General features: G+C 44.6%; 1 protein-coding gene across 2 annotated transcripts in view; it reads left to right on the forward strand.

Annotated features, from left to right (window-relative positions):
* Positions 1–26,563, forward strand: part of COL22A1 (collagen type XXII alpha 1 chain) — a 252,829-nt gene that overhangs the window by 57,258 nt on the left and 169,008 nt on the right. For both annotated transcript variants that reach the window (XM_054193253.1, XM_054193252.1), the window contains exon 4: positions 14,466–14,540. In XM_054193253.1, the coding sequence (XP_054049228.1) occupies positions 14,466–14,540 (75 nt within the window). The remainder of the gene's footprint in view (positions 1–14,465; positions 14,541–26,563) is intronic.

The raw sequence follows: 26,563 nt of genomic DNA on the forward strand, positions 1-26,563 counted from the left end.
TATGGCACAGGGCTTGATAAATGGGAGTTTTTCTGGCACAGATAGGCTCTTAGTGGGGAATGAAGACCTCAGTATCCACAAGTGGCAGGGCTGTAGCTGCCGATTGATGCTCGCGTGCTTTCTGTCTCTTGAATTGTTTCCTTTTTGTGCTCTGAGCTGATTCTCTCCCTCTCCCCTTCTTGCAGGTTTGTCTTGTCTGAAGCATCATTTCATACTTCTTTTTTTCTCCTTAAAAATGAGTGATTGACATTTTTGAGTGGGGAAAATTCTGTAGGGGGGAAAGGAAAAGGAAGAATGCATTTGAGCTATGTGCATCTGGCTTGAGGACCAGCGCTCAGGTTGTGGCTGCTTTGATTTACAGCCCCCAAATGCTTGCTTTCCAGGCTCCAATTGTAACATCCTTTGTGTATCAGAGAGAGGCATGGGCAGGTGCCCTCAAAAGCACTTACCACTTAGTCGTTTTTCTTTCATCTGCTTTTGGGCTTCAGGAGAGAGATACCTGCAAGTGCCCATGGGAGTGAAGTGCCCAGATCTCAGGCAAACCTCTTTAGAAAGTATGGGCCTGGTGGCATGTATGGAAACTGGCAGGTGTATAAGACTGTTTGAATAAAATTAATGTTGGACTGAAGTTATATTTCAAAACACAAGTCAGAAGTGAATCCCATGCTTTCAGCCTGGCTTTTTTTTTTAATTGTGTTTGAGAGCTGTAAAACTCAGATAGTCTCTTAAGGTCTTTACATCTGTAAAGATGCCAAACATCGATGTCAATGACTCTTTTAAACTCTTAGCATGTAAGGAAGAAGGGACTGGGCTTGATTCTGCCATCCTTCAGTCATTTTGAATAGCGTCTTTTTCCAGATGGACTCTGTAGCACACTGGAAGGCAGAACCAAAGAGTTTACTGAGATCTGAAAGCTGACAGCTTGTGGTGGTACCTGGTGTGGGACAAGCCCTTGTTCTCCAATGATCAATCACTTCATCCCTACACTGTTTCCATTGGTGTCCCCCTGCTTTATCCCCATGAAGATTATCAGAGGGATGGTTTGCTCTCACAGCATCTCTTCTGAAGAGCTCTACCACCAAAGAAGTGTCACATTGTTTTCTCTAGTTGGTGATGTGGTGCATGCCTGCTGCTACCTTCCGCCTCTGTGTGGCCAGTTCAGCGTCTTGCCCACGAAAGGTCAGACTCAGGTGGTGGAAGGATGTGGACTGCAACCAGGCAAATTGCTGAGTTTGCTGGGGTGAATCCATGCCCTTCAGCCAGGATGTTAATTTATCCTGACTTCTTTTAAGAGGAAATGAAGTCACTTATTTGTCTTAAAAACCCCTCTGTTTTGCAAAGGTGATGTTACACTTCTTTACAAAACAAAAAGCAAACTTAGAAGTCAAGTCTTGTATTTATAGAGAAATTTCCTTTCTTTGCTCTTGTGATATAATTATACTGCTGCTGGTTAGAGTCCCAAAGCCACTGTTACAGTAGACCCCAAAAATACCCACGTGGAAGATGATACTGTTCAATTTGCAGTTGTATAATTACACCAGAAGAGTAATGCCAGTCAGAGTCCCTCTTAAACATGCCCTTGAGCTATATTTCTCTCTTGAAAGTTATTTGAGAACAACTAGTGTATATTTATTGATCAGCTGAAAAGGCATCAGCTTGGAACCAAGTTACTTCTAATTAATTCACTTTTGGAACTACTGTGAAGTAACAGAACGCCATGGATTTCTTGTTATTATTCTGGGCAAGTCATTGTTTTTATAGCAATTCAACAAATAAAATAGTGTTTTCAGTCTTCTTAGGATTTGCTTTTTAAAAATCAAATATAAACCCTAACTTAGCATCTCACCGTTTTGACAGTGCTCGGATTAGGAGACTCTACACGTTTGTCTCTGTGTTGTGGCACATGGGAGGATAATGGACAGCCTGGCTTGTACCTCCAGCCAGCAGTGGGAACTGATGGCTCCGGCAGATCTGTAGCTGCACCGCTCCGTTGGGCTCATTTGGGGAGTGTGCCTCTCATGAATGCCGAGTGCAAGTGAGATTGATGGGGTTTTATAGCAGAAATATTGTAATGTTCCTATTCAGTGAGAGCCAACCTACCGAAGCTTCACACGGAGTGCATTTTTAATCTCAGTTGTTTCAATAACAGGACTAACACAGAATTGCTACTTTAAAAAATGAATGAAACAAAACCACCTTCTCTCTTGTTTCAACAGTGTTTTACAACATTGGAGTCCATCCTAAAACCAGCCATTGCTGTAAGAGATTTAGCATTTTTTTTGCTACTGTTGCTACCATCTCCCTGTTGTGAAATTTGCTGCTGACAAAATTTTGCTTTTGTATTACTTGTTTAATAGCACAGGAAAAAAGGTAAGAGAGATCCACTTCTGTTAGCGGACGTGCTTCTGCTCCTACTTCTACAATCAACGCTTGCACATGTAGTATTGATCCTTATATGTTTTTAAAGGAGGATAAAGCACACATGTTTCAGTTCAGCTCTTCTTGCAGACCATGGAAGTCTCATTTGTTCATTACATTGATGGATATTGGAATCGATCCATATCCAACGGTGCAAAATCCAGGAAGTAAGAAGCGGTATTTTTTAAAACTTCATGAGTGAACAGCAGGACCCTGCTCTCTCCAGCCTATGAAGTACAGGCGGTGAACACAACTAAAATTGTCCCAAGGAGCCCAGCAGCTGGGTCAGGACTGACACGTTCCATCTGTGCCCATAGAGCAGCCACTGGGGAAGGCCTTGTTGCTGTGGCTGCTGGCTCCTGGAGGATGTGCTCCAACTCAACTCTATACTGTCATCCTGTTGAATATTTTACAGGTCATCAGCATGAAGACATTTTCACAGCAATTTATCTGCTAGGTCAATGTTCAGCCACTCAGGAGAAGCCCTGTGGTTTGCTGGGATCAAGCACACTTTGTGTGGTGAAGCTTCACCTCTTTCCCAAGATGGGAGAACCAGAGAGAAAGGGGTGGACTCGTGCCCCAGCGTAGCAATCAGCTCACAGCTTGGGTGGAAAGCGCTGCAGCTGCTAATTGCTTTCTTCAAAACCTTGTGCTGTTTGCCGGCAAGCTCCTTGGCACACAGTCTGTGTGTTTGTTTAGGGTCAGACACAAGCAAATTAGCTTGGAAGTGCTGAGGCCTGATGCTATATTCATAGTTCCCATAGTGCCATTTATTCCCTGTGGGAGCACGTGCAAATTAATTCTGTATGCTGCTCACTTAAATGGTGCTAATTACATCGGTCCTCCTGACAATGTACGTCTGCTGTCAGCCGTCCAGCGAGTTTCTTGCATTTGTGTGGGTGCGTCAGTGAACCCTGCAGTGTAGGTATCTCTTGGAAAGACGAGTCCGCACCAAGATTCAGGAGGTTCTCAAGGAAATTTTAAAGGACATCTGAAGATGGGCTAAGGCTTAGAGTATGGGGTCAGCCTGGAGGTAGGGTTGTTGGGCTGTTCAGCATTCCCTGTGTTGGTGGGGTTGTGTGGTTGTCACTCCATGTATGCTGTTGGGGTGTGAGTACCTGTAGTAGAATGGTCCCTTTTGGAATCAAGATCCAGAGCACGGGACAGGCAGAAATGAGAAATAAAAAAGGCAGTGGATGGTGACAAAAGTAGAAGAGAGAGAAGCTTGGATCCAGTGTGAGAAGGTGACATAAATGCATAGCACAGCCTGCCACATTGTGGGAAAAACAATATTTTTCACATTTATGTGAACAGTTCTGGTGTAAATGAGGCAGGACAGGAAGGAAAGTGTAGGAAAAGAACTTACCAATTTTTTTTTCTTTTTTCACTTTCAAAAGGACTTCAAGCGTTTTGCAAATGCCAGAACTCCCTGCATTTCCCCTGTTACTACTTAAATAGAATACAACATTTCTCGTCTGTGCACTCAGCCCCTTTCCCACTTTCTTGTTTGAACTGAATGCGTTTAAAATTGGTGACCTGTGACCATAAAATTAATTTAGCATTTTTGCCCAGGAGGCTCCTTTTCATCTTTATTACAGAGCCCTTAGCAAAGGATGATATTTATGGGCTGTATCTAAACTAGTAACCGTAAATGTGGCCAGAAGCATTCCTGGGCAATGTGATGCACTCATCTGCACTGGTGTCTGGCCCATTTTGGACCAGTCAAGCTAACACTCTGTCAGAACATTTCTAGGGCTCAGATGGGTGCTTACAACATGCCGGGGAGTGTTCATGGTCAGCAGCCACCTTGTTTTGGAGGCTAAGACCATTTGCTAGCATAGACATAGGCTCGAACATGCCTTGGCCTCAGTGCCCAGGAATGCACCCAACCATGCTTGTTTTAATTGGGTGGATGTACCTGTGGTGCCTTTGATAGATGTCTGACTTGGGAGCCATGTGTCCTCGGGTTCCCCCTGTAATCAGCAGGAAGAGAGTAGCTTTTTCAGGCGTAAGTCAGGGCACATAAATTGGGTTTCTACTCTGAATTGCCCTCTGAAGAAACCCTGCTTCTCCATTCCTTTAGAAGCAGCCAGAGTGTCGTCTTGCCTGGGACCTTAAATGTATGAATGCTCTCTGGGATATAATACCCAGTAGAAGTCTTGCTTGCCCTCCATGTGGAATATAACATTTACTGAACTGTGACAGGCACAGAATGTGTGGTTTGAGTAACCAAAGAACCACATTTTCTGGCTGCTGTGCTGATAAAGGGGGAAGGAGCCCTGCAAACGCACATGTCTGCGCTCCCACAGAATCACCTGGGACCTACTCATCAGCCAGGGGCGTCTGGAGAGCAATTCAGCTGGGTGGTGGTGTATTTTTAGACTAATGTTTTGGTGGAAAAATGTGACATGGGTATTTTGAGGAGTGGGCTGGGCCATAGCTGCGTTTGCTCAGTCTCTGTGTTGTGGGGAGGGTTTGCTATTCCCTTTCCATTTCATTGTGAGCATTTATGAGGCTCACCGCTGTGGTGACGGTGTGCAAATGTGGAATCATAGAATCATAGAATCATTTAGGTTGGAAAAGACCCTTGGGATCATCGAGTCCAACCATCAACCCCACTCTACAAAGTTCTCCCTTACACCATATCCCTTAACACCACATCTAAACGAGCCTTAAACACATTCAGGGATGGTGACTCCACCACCTCCCTGGGCAGCCTATTCCAGTGTCTGACCACTCTTTCTGGGAAGAATTTTTTCCTAATGTCCAGCCTAAACCTACCCTGCTGCAGCTTGAACCCATTCCCTCTTGTTCTATCACTAATTACCTGTGAGAAGAGACCTGCACCAACCTCTCCACAATGTCCTTTCAAGTAGTTGTAGAGAGTGATGAGGTCTCCCCTCAGCCTCCTCTTCCTCAAACTAAACAGTCCCAGCTCCTTCAATTGCTCCTCATAAGATTTATTCTCCAGGCCCTTCACCAGCTTCGTTGCCCTCCTCTGCACTCGCTCCAGCACCTCGATATCTCTCTCGTATTGAGGTGCCCAAAACTGGACACAATACTCAAGGTGTGGCCTCAGCAGTGCTGAGTACAGGGGGACAATCACCTCCCTCCTTCTGCTGGTCACACTATGTCTAATACAAGCCAGGGTGCCATTGGCCCTCTTGGCCACCTGGGCACACTGCTGGCTCATGTTCAGCCGCGTGTCAATTAGAACCCCCAGGTCCTTTTCTGCCAGGCAGCTCTCCAGCCACACTTCCCCAAGCCTGTAGCGATGCATGGGGTTGTTGTGGCCCAAGTGCAGGACCCAGCACTTGGCCTTGTTGAAGCAAGGAAACCTAATGCAGAATGAATGCAGGCATTATTTGAAGGGGAAAAGGCAGAATCCACCTTGGCTGCAGTGCCCATGAATGGGCGATTTTCCTGGCACTGATGGGCTTTAAGCTTTACAGTGTGAAGATACAGCATGATTTCAGAAAGGGAGTGAGAATTGCTTAAGGCATTAAACTGCAAGGTGGAATCGTGTAATTGCTGTGATGCTCTGTTTTACCTACACCTTGCTACAAATTATAATGTTAGTATAGAAGCAATTGCAGTATCATTACACTGTCAGTGCCACCATTGTAGTTGAAAAATATGCCAGTTCTTTTCCTTATGAATTTGTTTCCAAGGGTGGGTGGCACTTTAAGGATCGGTTCATTTGCTGGGAAAGAATATCTGACAATGAATATTTGCAAAAATTATTTAGTGAATATAGTCAGAGCGTGGAGGTATTCTTTCAAAAGAAGAAGTATTTTTAAAAGAGTGGGGGGAAAAAAACCCCTTAAATATTGAGGCTTCATAATGGTCCATGTAATATGTTTTATAAAAGAAAAAAAATAATAAAGGCAGTGTTACATATAGGAGTTACTTTCGTCATCAACTGACTGCAGGGGAGTTCAGTGTGCTGGAGGAACTGCTGCAGAGTGAACTGTCTGAGTAATTGAAGAGCAGAGCTAATGGGGTCTCAGAAAGCTCCTCTAAGAAACTACTTTCATGAAAGCTTCTTAACTTTAAGAAAAATTTTCTCACCAGGCCCTTTCCCTTTAAGTGTATGCTTCAATGGGAAATTTTGTTTCTATGTAGAAAAAATTTGCAGTATTAACTACAGAAAAAAAGAAACTTGGTCTATTCAGGTGCTCCTCCACCCTCTCACCCACAACCCCCCATAATCTCTCTTTCTTGCAGGGTTATTATTTTTTAGCTCTGAAAAAACCACAAGATTCAGACTTCATCTTTGACTTCAGTGGCTAAAAAATAGTTATTCCTTGCAAATATTTTGTATTCTGGTCTAAAATTCTGGGAGACACCTTTTAATGAGGCTTGCATTTGCCAGACTATTTCCTTATCTGTGGATAGAATGTACGGTGGGCTAAACATGCTGTCAGGGGATGAGACAACTCAAATGTTTAGGTTGGGAATATCATGGTTTTTAGAGAAAGTGGGGACTTTCTGTTGTGGGAATGGAGTAATGATGGAGATGCAGAGAGTGGCTGAATCTCTGGCAATGCACTGGCTGCTGCTGAGATCCTGGAATCCTAAAATTCTCAGTTTGTGAAAAAAAAAGCAGCATGGTAATAAACAATGTTTGCTTTAACCTTCTTGTGTTTCTGTTCTCACCTCTCTACTTTATTCTTGTGTAACTTGACAGCTACACGTGTTCAGCATTCATTATACACAAGTCCCTGGAGGAGCCCTTGGCAGCTGAGGGCTTACTTATTCTTGAAAGAATAAAAATGAAAATGAAGAAACTGTTTTAGCAGAGTCCTAAGGACAAAAGGATGGAGCGCTGGCAACTGGTGTTTGTGTTTAGCACTTTAAAGGGAAGGTTTCTCAATAGAAAGCCTTAAGGGGCAGCAGGATCACACTGGTCCTGGCCAGGGATCGCTATAACAGATACGATGCTGTGACTTTAACCAAACCTTCCAAGTGAGGGAGTTGCCTTCAAAGGGGTGTTTTAGGAAAAAGCTACTCAGGTTGGACTCATGGAGAAGGCATTTCTTCCAATAATTTTGCTCTTCCTATGGTACAAATAGAAATGGAGATTCATAAACTTGTGGGGTGAGGGGGGAGCACCATGGTCCAGCGGTGTGAGCTCCTGCGGTGCTGTGGGCTGTGCTGTTCCTCCCCATCTTACCTGCCCCTTGAGTCTGGCTCCAAGGCAGACGTATGCACAGGCTGGATCTGAGGTTCTCAGCAGATGGAGAGCCTCGTGTCCTTCTCATATAAGCTAGTCCAGAGGTAGAAAAAGGAAATGTCAGAAAGGAAAAAGTGCCATATGGTTTCAATCTGTCTCACTTCAGTTTCAAGGGGGAGTTTGGCAGACTTAATAGCCCACTACAGTGAAAAGTCATTTCTCCATTTGTATGTTTATAGACCCTAAATGAGTCTTGCTGTGTCTAACCGGTCCTTTTCCCTTTGCCTTTGCCTTTGCCCTTCCCTTTCCCTTTCCTTTTTTTCCCCTCTTTTCCTTTTCCTCTCCCTCTTGCTTTCTCTCCTTTCTCTCTCTTGTTTTTTCTTTTTCTTTGTTTTTTCTTTGTTCTTTATTTCTTTTTCTCTCTTTCTTTCTCTCTTTCTCGCTTTCTCTCTTTCTTTCTCTTGCTTTCTCTCTTTCTTTCTCTCGCTTTCTCTCTTTTTCCTTCCTTCCTTCCTTCCTTCCTTCCTTCCTTCCTTCCTTCCTTCCTTCCTTCCTTCCTTCCTTCCTTCCTTCCTTCCTTCCTTCCTTCCCTCTTTCTTTCTCTCTCTTTCTCTCTTTCTCTCTCTCTTTCTCTCTTTCTCTTCCCTTCCTCCCTTCCTCTCTTTCTTTCTTTCTTTCTTTCTTTCTTTCTTTCTTTCTTTCCTTCTTTCCTTCTTTCCTTCTTTCCTTCTTTCCTTCTTTCCTTCTTTCTTTCCTTCTTTCCTTCTTTCTTTCTCTCTTTCTTTCTCTCTTTCTCTCTCTTCTCTCTTTCTCTCTTTCTTTCTCTCTTTCTCTCTTTCTTTCTTTCTCTCTTTCTTTCTTTCTTTCTGTCTTTCTTTCTCTCTTTCTTTCTCTCTTTCTTTCTCTCTTTCTCTCTTTCTTTCTCTCTTTCTTTCTTTCTCTCTTTCTTTCTTTCTTTCTCTCTTTCTTCTCTCTTTCTTTCTCTCTTTCTCTCTTTCTTTCTCTCTTTCTTTCTCTCTTTCTCTCTTTCTCTCTTTCTCTCTTTCTCTCTTCTCTCTTTCTTTCTCTCTTTCTCTCTTTCTTTCTCTCTTTCTTTCTCTCTTTCTTTCTCTCTTTCTCTTTCTCTCTTTCTTTCTCTCTTTCTTCTCCTCTTTCCCTTTTTTTTCTATTCCTTTCCCTTGACTTTCCTTTGAAATGGCTTGGAGGCAAAGAGACTTAAACTATCAGATCATTCACATTGTTCTTTTCCAAACTCACAGCCCCATTATTACAGTTTCATGTCAATATGTTATTAATGCTAATTTAATGCTAGTGAAAGTTCCTGAGCTGACATGCTCTGCTGACATGTCTCTCACAGTGCATATACTTCGTAAGATGTACCGTCTCTTTTAAGTGAGGCTTAAATCACTCATTATCATCAAACAGATCTTATTATGATTTGCTTAAAGAAAAGGGTGTTATCTATCTGCAGTTAGATCATTTTCAGAAAACTACATTGTGCTTCCTTGACCCAAGAAGCTCAGAGATACCAAGTCAGCCTATTCAGTGATAAGCAGGACTCAGAACAGGATTTCACAGTCACATGAAGCAGGACAGAGTGTCCCATTTACTTCAGATTCTTAAGCATTTTTATGATGGGAATTGCCTCATCTAACTCTACCTGCTTTAAAGTGGAGTGTCTATTGCAAAAGGGATATTCAAGCTCAGTCAATATTCAATGCAGCGAGAGACATCTTCAAAGAGTGGTGCATCCCATTCTAAAACTGGTGTCCAAGACAGCTGTAGAGGGTGCTAAAATAGCTCAGATTAGGTAAGAGTTTCTCTGTGCCCCATGTATTGCATCTGTTCTTGGTGTGTTCCCTCTGAAATGATGTATTGCAAAGATCACAATCTGACTGTGACTAAAGGGCATCTCCTGAAAATGTATTCTTGCTGGAGAATACAAAGCCCTTTGGGGTAATTTGAAGTGCTTCTGTCTATGTTTATTCTCTAAATCACCACTTCTCTAAGTGACCAGAGTTGGGTTTTTTTTGTTTTTTTTTTTTTTTTTTTTTTGACTGGAGCAGAAATCTAGGGAGAGTAGTCTTTTTGTGTGAAAGCTAAGCTTTGTAAATGCTAGTCCTATAACCAATGATCAATACCAGGTGTACAGTCAGTATAAGATGTATGAGCATCTTTTGAAAGCATTCAGGATACATTTTCCATAAGCAAATGTCCCCGATGCTTGGAAATGCTTTAATGCCTCTTTGAGAGATATACAGTGTCCATTTCTCTTGGAGATTCAATGGTCACTATAACTATGATATTATTTCTAAATATTTTCTGTTGTTACTCATTTGTGCTTAAGCAGCTCCTGCAGCAGACATCTTATTAAATGCCCCTATGTTCCAGAGGACCTTACAGGCTGGAGCGAGGGAGGACAGGGATCAGGGTGGAAAAATAGAGTACTGAACATAATACGCTCGTCTCCTGTCAGTTCTGAGTGCCTGTGGTTGTCTGCAAAGATCTACCCAGGAGCTGGGCAGGTAGAAAACTGTTGTCCTGGAGTCAGCACCAAGGCTTGTGTGAGGCTGAACTGGATTCTCTGTTTTCTCACTGGTGTGTGATACGCAAAGTGTTCTGAACAATTTGGAGATCTGTGAAAAAGGAGGCTGCAAGAAGGAAACGGTTATCCTACATTGAGCAAGTCATCTGCTGAGGCATCTGCCTCTAGAGGTAGGAAACGAGGTTTCAAGTCACAGCCCTGGGTGGACCTTCTGGTTGTAAGGAGCAAGTCACTCTAGAAGAAATTCACCAGCCATCCTAAAAAAACATACAGTTGTCTTTTGGCAAGTTTGGACTACTAGAGCATAACAATAGTAAAAGAGAAGAAAGGTACCCAGGAAAACATATATCTTCCTAGTACAACACTAATTATGGGACTTGGAAATTATTTTAATGTATTGCTATTAAAAAATGATTCATATGTATAGCTATAGACCAGTTTGCCTGATCTCACTTGCAAAAAAATAATAATTGACGTTGAAGTCAGTGAATAAAGTGTTACAGAATGCGAATTATTATGCATTCCTATTCAAGGATTATAATTTTATGAGAAAGAGGTCATCTCAAACAAAACTAATTTCTTTCTGTGGAGAGTTACAGTTTGGTTGATATGGTAACTACCTAGATAAAATACATTTGTTCTTAGGCATTGTTATTGCCTGTTGAATGACATTTGCATTAACAAGTAACACTCTACAATGGATTAAGAGCTGACTGATATCATGTAGCAGGTGTCAGTGGAAAGTCATCATTTCTAGAGCAACTGTAAAAGGCATATATAGCAGTTCTGCTGCTATTAAAAATTTCCGTGAGTCACATGGACATAAATGTAAAATCTTTGCTGATAAAATTTATGGATAAAGCAAAGGAATGACAGATTATTACATAAAGTTGAGGACAAGCAAGTATTTTTAAGCAATCTGTGTTCAAAAGCAACTGCAAGCTCATGTAGATTTGAATAACATGGCCAGAGAGGACCTAGCAAGGACCACTGGCTGAAAGCTCAGGTCAGTCAGTGTTGTATTCTCTTTTGCAGATCTATGAATGTTTACACATAAGTAGAGATGTAGCTGCAGTGTAGATTTTTATTACTCTTTCTGACGTTTGCAGTGGATGCTCATTGCTGCAAATGCTGCGAGTGTTTGCTCAAAGTTTGGCCTGGCAGTGGCAGAAAGAATAGGCACAAACAATCTGATGTTAAAATGTTTGTCTATACCAGGGATCTCACGGAAAGGCTCCAAAGGAGAGGAACGACTTTTGTTTTGCCTTTCCTATCAATGCACCCTTGGGTGCAGCAATGAGACGTGATCGCTGGTTGGGACGGATGGATGTGCTGTTGGTCTGGCACACTGCTCCTTTGGACAGGAGTAGCCGTGCTGCTAACTTGGATGCTAAAGCACTAACCTCTTTTGTGCATAACTGCTGTGAATTATTCTGCGGCTGGAAACTGAGCATTGCAATCATTTTCTTTCCCCTGTGGGCTGTTTATGCTTGTGCTTTAGATGCAGGCAGGAAGGGAGAAGCCAAAAGGAGCACAGGACATTTGTAAAATGAAGGCCACAGTGGGGCCACAGTTCTTTAAGAGGTAGTAAGAGATTTAAAGGTCAGATCTGGAAGAAGAGAATAATATTAGTAACATTGCCGTTTCTATTTTTTGTGGCAAGACGGTTCTGCACCAAAGCCAAGACCATGAGTTTGTTGTATAGTCCTGGTTCCAAAATAGGAGTTAAACCCAGGAAGATTTTGCTAGCTCATACTTCCCTGCTAGGAAGCCATGGTTCTTTCTAATTGGACCTGGTGGAGGGTATGTGATATCATAAAATATTGGAGTGATAATTTATATATTTATAATTCAGACATTACCTCCTTGTTGCATTAGGAGGCACCTTGCTGTGTCTGAGATGTTTTATTCTCCCCTGTGTATCTCTCAGGAGTCCTGGGCAGCAGAGGTGAATGACATTTTTGTGATTTTATTTGTGCCTTCCATTTGTTTACTCTATATTTGGGGAAATTTTGCTCGTTTTGATTTCTTATGTTCCCTATTTTACCGCATAGCCACACATCTTCCAGTTCCGAGACTGGGGCTCAGAAGTGCTGTTTACTGCACTGACTCAGTGCCTGTAACCAAAAGAGCATTCGTTGTTGTCAAAGACAAAATTTAAAGGATCAGTGTAACATCTGCATAGGGCTTCTGACACTTCTAAACAAAGCTTTGCAATACAGCTTAATCTTGAATGGGAATAGAGGTGGCCTAACTTTGGTTCTTGCAAGTCTTAATGGTTTAAAAGTTTTTCAGCTTTTAAAGTTCTCCTAGAAGGGAGAGGTTCCCTATTGTGTTGGGAAGTTGTGCAGGCCTCTGATGGAGGGGAGCTTACCACATGGTTTTGCCTGTCTGATCTTAAGACATAAGCAGGTTTGAGTGAAGTATCACAGCCTTCAAACCAACAGGCATCAGGGAGCACAAGAGACCTCTGGCTAAAACTTACAGAGAGTGACCCTGTGCATCGATCAGTATTGGTTCCTGGTGCGGTGGTGGGAAAAAACGTGACTACTCTGAATTTTATCTGTAGAAGCAGCAGCCCTAAAGACGGTCCAAAGAAAATCTGAAATGCCCTGGATGATACACACTTACATGAGCAACCGCGCTCTGACCTCCCCACTGCTTCAGCAAAGGGGTGGCTGAAAGCATTTGACTACTTTTGATTGCGGCGTTGGCCGTTTGGGCTGCTGGCAGTCGCTTTTACAGTCCCTTTTTTTTCTACTGAGCTGTGAGTGCCCCATCTGCAGCTGATAATCTGGAACATAAATTCATTAGCACAATAAAGCAGGAAAAATATCCGATTTCATTGCTGGGTTTAAGCAAACATTGTGGAGTATTGGATTTTTTTACTGGGAGTCAGGAAACAGGAGGAGAGGTATGGGGCCTGCTAGCATAGTCCTCTGAAAAGTCATTTTTACCTCATAATTTTGGGTGTAGCTTCACATACAATTCAAGGTAGGCCTGCTGTAGAAATTCTTCAGAGCCCTGTGAGCCTGGGCTTGGGTCACCTTCAACTCCTGGCTCCCCATCCCCTAGGGAGCATTTGGCCCTTGCTGCTCCTTTACAAGCACAACAATTAGTGATACTGAAGGAACAATGTGCTGAAGACCAGATGGAGATGATGCTAAATACCATATGCAGCAAGATGAGGACTGCAGCTGCAGAGAATATGTGTATTATCACGTGTAAAACTGGGCAAATGAAGGAATGGGACGCAGCCGTCCTCACCTGGCTGTTCTTTAAATCAGAGAGAGGACAGAAATGTGGGGCAGTGCGAGCAGTGAAAAGTCAGGGGTTCAGTTTTATATTCTCATTAAACTGATTCCTTGAGCTACCTGTCCCTGTTGTTTACAAGCGTGCAATTACCTATCGATCTGGGAAAACAAAGCATAAATAAATGTTACTTCAGAGATACAGCTGGAAAGAGGTGGATGGGTAGAGAGTTCTCTGCGGAGAAGCATTTACCTGAGATTGTGTTGACACTAATTGGGAGCATGAGAAATGGGTGACAAAGGCTGGGTATTTTCATGACTTTTTTGAAAATTGGGTGTAGGGGTGAATATTCTTCAAAGCTTTAGTCACACTTAACACTGCTTTCTGCTTGAACAAACTCAAGGAGCAGACACATAAATAGTCATGGTCCTGGAGGACTGTTAACAGGGGAATTGCAAGTAATACAGAAAAAGATAGGAGAGTGGGCTTCGCTTTTTGTCTCTGACACTGGCCTGCGATGGGACCTTGGTGGGACTAAAGTCACTTCATCCTTCTATGCTCTGGATTCCCTTTCCTGTTTTAGCACTTTAGGTTTGAGGTTTTTCTGAGCAGGAACCGTCCTTTCTGAAAAGTCTGAATAGCACCCCAATGTCAGCTGGGCCTTCACAAATTTCCCTCCAACAAACACGGGAGTGAAATCTTATTTTTGATTTTCTTAATTATTTTTGACTTTCATTCAGATTTAAAGACTAATAAAAGAGAAAAGCCCAGAGGGATGTCCTAACTGAGGGAAAGGCTGTGGTCGCCTATTCTCTTTAGCTTCTTGGCTGGCCAGTCATCAAAAAGTGGCTCGAAACCAGACGTAGTGTATTGGGTCTCTTGCCCAGAATGTGGTTAGGGGACAGAATAGAGGAAGGGTATTTGGGGTGTGCAGAGAGAGGGAACTGAATTATTACTGTGGGACCATTAGCAAGTGTTGGACAAAACCCATGAGAACAGCCTTTGTTAGTTCTATAGCTTCCAAAATGATGTGTTTACCTGTGATAATTTTGTACTGGTTCTTTTGCTTTTCAGATGTCCTGTGTCCAAATGTCCACGTGGAAGGAGATCGATTCAAACACACCAATGGGGGGACTGATGAGATTCCAGGTAAAGAGACACACTTTTCTGTTGTACATCTGGGAATTGACATAGGATAAGTGTATGTTTCTAGTGTAATGTTCTGATTCATTACACCTTTCCTAGTTGGCATTTTCTTAATCCAACGCATATTCAGTGGTGGAGAATTACATTAGAAACTGCAGGGCTGGAAAAGAGTTATCTGTTGACCGTCGACAGCAAATTAATCATGAGCTTTCTTTTGATAAGACAGCAAATTATAAAGCCAACGGAGCTTAGTGTAGTAGATAGAAGAATGCAATAAGTCTTGGAGATTACTTTTTTTTTTTACCACTCCACATTTGGTGAGTTTTAATGTCCATTAATTTGATCTGTGATTGTTGTGGGACGTCCAAGCACAATGGTAATTACCACTGAAGGAATGCTCATATATGTGTATATAAGAAAAAAACAAACAAACAAAACAAAACAAAGAAAAGATAAGAAGTCCCAAGAAGAACCGTCTTTTCTGAACCACTGGTTAAAAATCGAAAGGAAAGCCAGTCTGGTGATATCTCTGCTTTTCTGTGAGTTATGATGTATCTTTCCAGCCAGATGAAGGACTTAATCTGTCAGATATATGTGCAGGCTGCACCTCTTTTCTAGCCCTCCCGCCCCGACTGTTTGAGCTGTTGTCAGAGAAAACCTGCCCATCAAGGATGTACTGGGAGTATCTGTGACTGACCCAAGAACATAAGTCACTGCAATGGGAAGCTGGAGGCTCTTCTGTGACTTTATTATGAGTAGAAATGGTCAAGGTTTGACAGCTCTGCTACTCGCTCGGAGTTTTTTCATTGGGGAATTTTCACTGCCTGCACAAAATATCAGTTCCAACTGTGCCGGCTGTAGGCAGCTTATTTTGGCTGCAGCCTGGTTACATCTAAGCTTGTGATAATGCTGGGTGGTAACACCTTTTCTGGTTGTTAAACCCAAACTCATAAACCCCAAACACCCATTTTCAACTGCTGTCTATTGCTAGGTCTTGCATTAACCTGTTCTGGCAGTCCTTCTGTCACTGGGCTGCACAAATGCTGTACTGATTCTGAGTGAACCGATTTGCAGTGGAAGCTGATGCTCAAAAAGTGTAGGAGGATTGTGTTCCTCCTAGGATGATCATCTTCTGTGTGATCCTTTCCAGAAGAATGGAGTTGCAAATGGCTGCCTATGTCTAGTTCATGTTAAACTGAATTTTAATTCAAGTGCTAATTAATAGACTCTATGCTTTTATCTGACTTCAAAAAGATATCTTCTGTTAAGCAGTGTAAAGGACAAGAATCCCACTTCAGGACAAGAATCCTACTTCAGGTCTGGAGCAAAACTTTTGAGTAGAGTGAGGTGCAGATGCATATATGCATGTGTATTTATATATGTATACACATATACTTATGCTCTTCTGTAAAGTTTTTGGCTTGTTTTTCCTTTTATCTTCAATTTCCACTTCCCTCATAGAAAGTAAGTCAACATTCAGCATTTTAACTTAGAAGATGCCTTTGCTGGTTTAGATCTGTAAACTAGTTCAGGCTGGGAGTGTCCTGTGGAAATCACCCAACCTCCTACCCAAAGCAGGGCCTACTTCAAAGTTAAGTTCACTTTCAAGTTAAAATAGGTTGTTCAGGACCTCCTACAGTTGAGTTTTGAGTATCTCCAAATATGGACATTCCACAGATCCTCTGGGCAACAGTTCCAGTTTGGTCACTATCACACTGAATTATTTTTTTTCCCTAATATCTAAAGAGAATTTCATTTATTGCAACGTCTGTTCCCCTGGCAGGACTGATAGGGCTGTCATTTATTTGACCTGGGGAACCTCTGTTCACTGTAAAGTGTAAACATCTACCATGCCATGCAGTGACTTAATGACGGGATTTTTATTAGTATTTAATTAAAGTGACATATCTGGTCCCTCTCCACCAATACAGGAGAATTTGTAGAAGGCTCCTGATTGCACCTCTATGGTGGGACAACAACAACAATTACTTTCTCTTCCTGTTCCTGGTGATTAGGAAAATGTATGTCTCTTCTCTGGAAAAAATTGATTGGATATTGTCTGCTAAGGGTCATTGTGTTGCTGGAGATGGATTAGTATAGGACCAAAATGCTGTTCCATTCCTTATATACTCCTTACATTCTCTGTAGCATTTTCTGGAGACTCTGGGCCTTGGGTCCAATTCCAACAGAGAATCATTGCCTTGCCCCAGCTAAAGTAACTGGAAAATTTCTGTTGGGTTAGTGAGCTGTGTTTCTTCTTCCAAAAGGATGCATCGTGCTGTTAGTTGTTGCTGAAAGGCTTTTCTATTCTGCCCCAAGAGGACTGCACTTCAGTTTTGAGGAGCAGCCTGCCTCCTGCTCCCTCACACTCATCAGAGCGGTTTGGTTCTGGAATTTCTGCGGATTCACCGATGACAGCCTTGGAGGGAGGCTGTTCCTCTGCTACCCAGGTCCTCCTGTGTTCAAGGGTTTGAAGTTAACACCTCTATCCTGTGCTCTACTTGGAAGCTTAATGACAACCAGAATTGATCCTTGCCCAGTAGGCTCCTAACACAGAACTTCAGAGCTACATCTTGCGCAAGCATATTTCCAGATGGATGCAAAGTGCTGCCCCATGGAGTGGAAGTTGCCTTAAACCTCATTTTGGGGACAGGGAAGATTGTATTAAAAAGCTTCTCAGATTAAAAACCTCTTCCCTCTCTCAGACAGTGGCAAGATATCAGAACTGGAGCTAAGAGGGACAAAAGTCTTTCTGTTTTTTCCTTTTTTTTTTGTATATTTTTAATGGGTGAAATGCAGTGGCAGGCAGCACAGGCCATTGTTTCACACAGAACATCACCAATGCGAGCCCTTCCTTGTATACCCTACCTGCAAATAAGTTATAGCATGACCTCCTACCTATAGGACTGTGTCTGCAGCTAAGTGAATGTGAACTGAGTCACGCTGGGTTAGTAGAAGAAAAGATAGAAGCTAAATCACAAGATGAGCTATAAAAGTACAAAGTCTGGGAGATGAAGGGAACCAGTGGTGTGACTGAGAGGTGGAAGGCGTATGGAATTTTAAGTCGGGGGCTGAGAGTAGGGGTGAGGAGTGTCGCTCCATGCATAATGAAGTGAATAACTGCGTCAAAAAGCACATTATGAGCTGGAAGAGAGCCAACAGCTCAAACTGATCTTTCCTTTTAAATGACAGGAGTTTTTTGTTTTTTTCTTTAGACAAACAGAACTAAGTAAATCTCATCTATCTGGACTTCAGCAAGCATTTGTTGAGTGCTGTATTGAAAATTACTGTCAAAGTGAAAAAGGGTAGAGATTAATACAAGTTGTTGTAAAGGGAGCCAGAAATTGGCTAGCAGGGAGATAATGATGAAGTTTCTAGGAAAGGGAATAACAGGCCAGAGGGCAGACAGTGGTGGGCCTCCTCAGGGTTCAGTTTTAGGTCTAACCTTCTCTGTGAGTTACCGCTATATAGATTTTGATCCCAATATCCTTGAAGGAGGAACTGGTTGACCTCAAAAACCTGGGAGGTTTTTCCAACTGACTTGGGACTATTAGTTTAAAAGGCTTGTTGTTGTACTTACGGATCAATAGCAGGACTTTGTGCTATAAACTCATACTCTGGAAACTGATGGTGTCTTGGTCAGCAGGTGTTTGTAAGTCACAGTGCTGTACAGCTGGGGAAAAGGCAAAGGACATTATTGGACAAGGTGACGTAGGTCTTGTGGAGATAGGGAAGAATTCATGAGAGTGGACAGGGCTTTGGTTACTGCTTATCTAGAAAAGTGTGCTCAGACCTCCTTAGCTCAGGAAAGATGGATTCAGCCTCGAGGAGCTATTAGCGTGTTCAGGAGCCAGAGAGACTATTTTCAAACAGGAGATTAAAAAACTGGGTTTTGGTTAATCTTGCAGTGTGCAGGTGGAAAGGGGAGATACTATTGCTTTCTGCAAATAGATCAGGGGAATAGTGGAAGGGAGATAGGGGAATCACTCAAGCTAAAGGACAATGATCATGAGAAGAAATGGGTATCAGCTGTCTAAGAGATACATTCAAGATGTGAGAAGAAGGTTTCAAGCTGTCAGAGAACTGTTCCAGCTGTACTGGAACAACGGGGAAGTAGTAATGGAGACAAATAAACAGTGATGGACAGTCACGAGCCCTCCCATAGCAGAGGATTGTACTCTACGACCCTCTGGTATCATAGTATTTAAATAAAAAACCACTAGCTGTAGCATTCGGTAAGAGCTGTCACAGTGAAATAGGATTGCATGAGGTAAGAACATATAGGCAGCTTAACTCTACTTCTGATACAAATTTTGGCAGTGAAGTGAAACAGCATCTGCTTAACAGTTCATAACGTATAAATGCAGAATATAAATGTTGCTGCATGCATTGCAAATCAGACGGGGAATTTTGAAAGAAAGCAAGAAATCTGGTTAGAATACCAGGATAAACACTGTTTCTCTTCCAGAAAGTCTGATTTTTTAAAGCAATACTTAATGATAATTCAAACAATGTTCTTACAGCACCCTTAGGGGTACCGTGGTGTTTCTTTTTATCAAGTAGAAGAATGAAGACAAAAGAGGGTTTAACTCATCTGCCCTGAAGTATTAGAAATAAAACCACAGTTAGTTAGTAATGTTTAATACCTCATCTTTTGCTGAATTGTCATTTTGGTTCCGTCAGCATTTAACAAAGGACCATGGCCTACTATTAATCATCACCAGGAAGGAAAAAACAATGGTAACATTTGGCACCCTGAAGATGTGCCCCTTGTGTATTTTTATGAACCTTTGTATTGCATCGACAAAACCCATGAAATTTATTGAAAATTAATTATACTTCTTGAGGTTTTAAAACCTCACATTTGAATTATTTGTATTTTAAATTAGACCTGCGGGATGTGGTATTTGGTTGCAGAAATCTGGATGATCCCTAGAATTAAAAACGGGCTGAGCTCCAGTCCTCAACATTATCTACCAGAGGAGATAGTGCTCCTCAACAGATACTGACTGCTGGTTTTGGAGGAAAACTGCCACAGAAGTAAAGACAGACTTGCAATGATTTCCATAAAGTGCTAAGAAAAATTAACCCTGCGGAGGGATACTTCCAACCACTACATCACATTATACTTCCCACACTTGATGGTGTTAATGGGGCAAGGAGGGAACATAAAAGCCCTGACTCTAACTCCTAAGTAGTCGCACAGGCTGTATGTTTGAGCAACAGCAGAAATTGCATTATGGGTTGTACCACAGATTGACCTCAGCCTCTAACTCTCTTCCCCATCTCAGAAACATCCACGTGCAAATGAGCAATATGCCAGCGTATTTATGACCCCTGTGTTTTTCTGTAGCTCTATAAAGGATGTTTGGGCATTTTACGATAGAGGCTCTAGTTGTAAAACTAGTACCCTACAATTATAGACTGCCGTGGCTGGGTTTAACTGTCAGCCTGTCTCCAGTGTCCTGCGGTTTGCAGCACAGGGTTCGCATTCCAGAGATGCCAGTGACTCACCAGCTAATTATAATATCCCTGGGACTATTTATATTTGCCCACTAAAACATGTGGTAGCAGGAGGAAATTGGAGTGTCCAGGCTGTTGAACCTGCAGAACGAGCACATTAGACCGATGTCCTTGGGGGGGGGGACACGGACGAAACCGTTTTTGTGATGCCTGTGTGATGGGCGTTTTGCCCTCCCTTTGCACTTGGCAGTCCGTATTGTCCCTCTCATCGTCTCCTTGGGGAGCCCCTGAGAGGCAAGGGGAAAATCCGTGAATAGCTGCGGAGATTTGTAAGGGATCACTGTCTTCAGACAGTAGGTACACAGACACAGTGGTCACCAGCAAGGGCTGCACATATGCAGTGATGGTGAAGCTGGCTATTCGTGTGGACACCAGCTACTCTGCTCTTCATCCTCAGTGTTGTACCCATACAGGCAGGACTCGATGCAGCTACGACGTTTCTGGGAGGTGGGGCAGAAGAATGAAGCTTTGCTGTGCCATGGCACAGTGTCGTGGTTTAGCCTCAGACGGCAACAAAGAGCCACGTGCCGCTTGCTCGGGCCTTCCTGATACAGGAAGAATCGGAAGAAAAGGCAAGACTCTTGGGTTGAGACAAAGGCAGTTTAACAGAACAGCAAAGGGAACAGGCAAACAACAACAATAACACGGATAGAGGAATATACGAACACGATTACGGAACCGCCGCTCCCCGCCGCTCACCGACCGGACCCGGGACGCCCCAGCCCGCTTTGAGTGGCGACTTCCTGCCCCCTCCCCCGGCAGCTCAGGGTGGGCATGGCTCACATGGCATGGAATACCAGGAAAAATTAACCCTATCCCCGCCGGAACCAGGACATTATCCACCCCTTATTCCATACCATCTATGCCATGTCCAGCAGGTTCCAATGAATTGCCACCACTTTCCCCTGTCATATATATATATATACATATATATTCATGCAGATATAATGCCCTTAGTTTATGGGCCATCCCTCCAAAGTGTCCATTGAGTTCTTTTAATCCACGGCTTTGGGCTCCATCTGTTAGAACAGTCTCTCAGGGCAGGTGAGATGCTGGGTGGTGCTGGTCTGTTGCATGCTGTATTTTTCGGAGCTTGTGACTGGTGCACCCGGTGTGGCTCATGCACGCAGTCCGTGGGCTGAAGATGTAGATCTTGAGGAAACTGCTGGGCGCCAGCTGCTGAGGTCAGTTCTTATCCCATCATCCCTGTGCCTTACTTGTAGTACAACTGATAGCAATTATAGCAATGAGGACATACAGTGACAGTGTTACTTAGCAATTAACAGCACACAATCTGATTCATTGGCTATTCTCGCCCAAAATCAGATCCCCATGAGGTACACATCGGACTTCCCCATCCTTCCGCATCACCCACCAAGTGCACCCAGGTCCTTGGGCAAAAGCAATCCCACGGATGGGTTTGCCTTTGCCTGAGGCAGGACTAATCCAGACTGTCTTCCCTAGCATATTCTTCATGTGCACTACGGGGACTTTATCCCCTTCTACAGTGCGTGGAAGTTTTGATTGGGCAGGGCCAGCCCGATTGTTAGATCCCCTGGTGTTAACTAGCCAGGTAGCTTTTGCTAAATGCGTATCCCAGTGTTTGAAAGTCCCACCACCCATTGCTCTCAGTGTAGTTTTTAACAGTCCATTGTATCGTTCTATCTTCCCAGAGGCTGGTGCGTGATAGGGGATGTGATACACCCACTCGATACCATGCTCTTTGGCCCAGGTGTCTATGAGGCTGTTTCGGAAATGAGTCCCGTTGTCCGACTCAATTCTCTCTGGGGTACCATGTCGCCACAGGACTTGCTTTTCAAGGCCCAGGATAGTGTTCCGAGCAGTGGCATGGGGCACAGGGTATGTTTCCAGCCATCCAGTCGTTGCTTCCACCATTGTGAGCACATAGCGCTTGCCTTGACGGGTTTGTGGCAGTGTGATATAATCAATCTGCCAGGCCTCCCCATATTTATATTTCAGCCATCGCCCTCCATACCAAAGAGGCTTCAAACGCTTGGCTTGTTTGATCGCAGCGCATGTCTCACATTCATGGATGACCTGTGCAATAGTGTCCATGGTCAAGTCCACCCCTCGGTCATGAGCCCATCTATATGTCGCATCTCTCCCTTGATGGCCTGAGGAGTCATGGGCCCACCGAGCTATGAATAGTTCACCCTTATGTTGCCAGTCCAGATCCACCTGAGCCACTTCAATCCTAGCGGCCCGATCCACCTGCTGGTTGTTCTGATGTTCCTCCGTGGCCCGATTCTTCGGTACGTGGTCGTCTACATGGCGTACTTTCACAACCAGATTCTCTATCCGGGCAGCAATATCTTGCCATAGGTCAGCAGCCCAGATGGGTTTGCCTCTGCGCTGCCAATTTCCCTGCTTCCACTGCTGTAACCACCCCCACAGAGCATTTGCCACCATCCATGAGTCAGTGTAGAGATAAAGTACTGGCCATTTTTCTCGCTCAGCAATGTCCAAAGCCAGCTGAATGGCATTCACCTCTGGAAACTGCTCGATTCACCCTGTCCCTCACTGGCTTCTGCTACCCATCGTGTAGGACTCCACACAGCAGCCTTCCACTTTCGATGCTTTCCCACAATACGGCAGGACCCATCAGTGAACAGGGCATATTTCTTCTCATTTTCTGGCAGTTTATTATATGGTGGGGCCTCTTCTGCACGCGTCACCTCCTCCTCTGGTGATATTCCGAAATCCTTGCCTTCTGGCCAGTCCATGATCACTTCCAGAATTCCTGGGCGACTGGGGTTTCCCATTCGAGTTCGCTGCGTGATCAGTGCAATCCACTTACTCCATGTAGCATCGGTTGCATGATGTGTGGTGGGGACCCTTTCTTTGAACATCCAACCCAGCACCGGCAGTCGAGGTGCTAAGAGGAGCTGTGCTTCTGTACCAACTACTTCCGAAGCAGCTCGAACCCCTTCATATGCTGCCAATATCTCTTTTTCTGTTGGAGTGTAGCGGGCTTCAGATCCTCTGTATCCCCGACTCCAAAACCCTAGGGGTCGACCTCGGGTCTCCCCTGGTGCTTTCTGCCAGAGGCTCCAGGTAGGGCCGTTCTCCCCGGCTGCGGTGTAGAGCACATTTTTAACATCTGGTCCTGCCCGGACTGGCCCCAGGGCCACTGCATGGACTATTTCCTGTTTGATTTGTTCAAAAGCTTGTCGTTGCTCAGGACCCCATTTAAAATCATTCTTCTTCCGGGTTACTTGATACAGAGGGCTTACAATTTGACTGTAATCTGGGATATGCATTCTCCAAAAACCCACAATACCTAAGAAAGCCTGTGTTTCCTTTTTACTAGTTGGTGGAGACATAGCTGCTATTTTGTTGATCACATCCATTGGAATCTGACGGCGTCCATCTTGCCATTTTATTCCTAAAAACTGGATCTCCTGCGCAGGTCCCTTGACCTTACTTCGTTTTATGGCAAAACCAGCTTTCAGAAGGATTTGGACTATTTTACTCCCTTTCTCAAAAACTTCTTCTGCTGTGTTTCCCCATACAATGATGTCATCAATGTACTGCAGATGTTCTGGAGCTTCACCCTGTTCCAGTGCAGTCTGGACCAGTCCATGGCAAATGGTGGGGCTGTGTTTCCACCCCTGGGGCAGTCGATTCCAGGTGTATTGGACGCCCCTCGAAGTGAAAGCAAACTGTGGCCTGCACTCTGCCGCCAAAGGGATTGAGAAGAATGCATTCGCTATATCAATTGTGGCATACCACTTGGCTGCCTTGGACTCCAGTTCGTACTGGAGTTCTAGCATGTCCGGCACGGCAGCACTCAGCGGTGGCGTGACTTCATTCAGACCACGATAGTCTACAGTTAGCCTCCAGTCTCCATTAGATTTTCGCACCGGCCATATGGGACTGTTAAAGGGTGAGCGAGTCTTGCTGATCACTCCTTGAACCTCTAGTTGACGAATCAGCTCATGGATGGGAATCAGAGAGTCTCGGTTAGTGCGATATTGCCGCCGATGCACCGTTGTGGTAGCAATCGGCACCTGTTGTTCTTTGACCCTCAACAACCCCACAACAGAAGAATCCTCCGAGAGACCAGGCAAGGTAGACAACTGTTTAACTTCCTCTGTCTCCAAGGCAGCTATGCCAAAGGCCCAGCGGTACCCTTTTGGGTCCTTAAAATACCCTCTCCTGAGGTAATCTATGCCAAGGATGCATGGAGCCTCTGGGCCAGTCACAATGGGATGCTTTTGCCACTCATTCCCAGTTAGGCTCACTTCCGCCTCCAGGACAGTCAACTCTTGGGATCCCCCTGTCACCCCAGAAATACAAATGGGTTCTGCCTCTCTATAGCTTGATGGTATTAAAGTACACTGTGCACCCGTGTCCACTAGAGCCTTATACTCCTGTGGGTCTGATGTGCCAGGCCATCGAATCCACACCGTCCAATAAACCCGGTTGTCCCTTTCCTCCACCTGGCCAGAGGCAGGGCCCCCCTAATACTGGTCATAGTATCCATTACTCACTTCTTGCATAAATGACTTGGAAGTTCCTTCAAGAGGATCAGAAGCAAGATCAGGCCTTCTGCTTTGTCTGGGGAACGGCCCACTGGAAACTGGGGCGGCACTTTTCCTGGAGGGATCCCCTTTTGTGGTTGTCCTTCCTTGCAACTCCTGTACCCGTGTCCGCAGGATCGAAGTAGGTTGTCCATCCCACTTCCTCATGTCCTCTCCGTGGTCCCGCAGGTAGAACCACAGGGTGCCTCGTGGTGTGTACCCTCTGTACTCTCTCTCTTGAGTGGGGAAATGCCTGCTTCTAATAGCTGAGATGCTGGCCCGTGCAGGTGGGGAGTAGGACATATTCTCTTCAAGTTGCTGGACCTTCCGCGACAGTTTCTCCACAGCTGAGACAAGGGGGGAAGAGAGACTTTCTTCATATCGCCGGAGCCAGCCAGCCACCTCATCCACCGTTGGTCCCTCTTCACCTTTCCATTCCATTACTGCCAGTGAGTTGGCATATGACGATGGTGCGCTCCGTACAAAATTCCGCCACATGGGCCTTGTGCATCGCACCTCATCAGGGTCTGTGGGTAAGTCTGCATTGTCAAAGTCATAATAAATCATCTCCCGCACGGCTAATTCTCTCAGGTACTGGATACCTCTTTCCATGGTAGTCCACTTGCTTGGCTGACATACAACGTCCTCACTGAAGGGGTACCTCTCCCTCACGCCTAACAGGAGTCGTTTCCAGAGGCTGAGGGCTTGGGTCTTTTTCCCAATTGCCTTGTCAATGCCGCCTTCCCTAGACAGGGATCCCAGCTGCCTGGCCTCCCTACCCTCTAATTCCAGGCTACTGGCCCCGTTATCCCAGCACCGGAGCAGCCAGGTGACAATGTGCTCGCCTGAAAGTCGGCTGAAATCTTTTCGCGTATCCCGCAGCTCACTCAAGGATAGGGATCGAGTAATTACCTCTGGTTCTGCCTCTTCCTCCTGCTCTCGTGATGACCCTGGTTCATCATCATGTCTTACTAAGCGAACTGATTTCTTTGTGTACTTCTTCTTCTGTATGGGGGCAACTGATACCGGCACGGGTTGATTCCCTGCTTCAGTGGCAGTGGCTGCTACAGGGGTTGGAGTAGCCGCAGTGGCTGCCACAGGGGTTGGAGTAACTGCAGTGGCTGCCACAGGGGTTGCAGTAGCCGCAGGGTCTGTCGCAGGGATTGCAGTAGCTACAGTGGCTGCCGCAGGGGTTGCAGTAGCCGCAGTGTCCGTCGCAGGGGTTGCAGTAGCCGCAGTGGCTGCCGCAGGGGTTGCAGTAGCCGCAGTGGCTGCTGGTCTGGTTTCCATCTCTTCCCCCTGAGGGTGCTGCATAATTCTCAGCAGTGCCTGGTAGATACTGGCCAGGGCCCAGCACAGCGTGGTGAGTTGTGCCTCTCTAGAATAGCCACAGCATTTTCCCTTCAAATATTCTACCACTTTATCAGGGTCCTGTAATTGTTCAGGGGTGAAGTCCCAGACCATTGGAGGTGAGTAGTTCTCTAGGTACCTGCCCATGCTCTGCCACATGCCGTGCCACCCCTGACTATCCAACCTCGGAGCAGATCTCCGGGTGGTAGTCTTAAATAGTCGCTTAACCCTAAACAAGACCTGGAACGTATTCAGGAGACATAACACTAGGAACACGCTGGTTTGAGTATCCCAAGGATATTCAAAATTCTCAAAAGTTGTCATACCTGACCCGAAGGAGAAAAGGGAGGCAAAAGAGCTGGGGAAAGTGCCCCCCCCCCGTTTCCCCCACAGACTGGGTGTAATTATTAATAAATTCTGAGAGACGGTGTCCAATGTACGGACAGGACAGCAAAACCACATAAACACCCCAAAATAGCTGTCTGAACAGTGATGTTATCATATCGTAAACAGATATCGCACAGGACAGCAGAATGATAATCCTCATCCCTCTTCCAGACACGGTAAACAGCATTGCAGGGAGTACATAAGCCATATAGGAATTTATAT

Source organism: Rissa tridactyla, chromosome 2, assembly GCF_028500815.1.
Source record: "Rissa tridactyla isolate bRisTri1 chromosome 2, bRisTri1.patW.cur.20221130, whole genome shotgun sequence".
Taxonomy (NCBI): domain Eukaryota; kingdom Metazoa; phylum Chordata; class Aves; order Charadriiformes; family Laridae; genus Rissa; species Rissa tridactyla.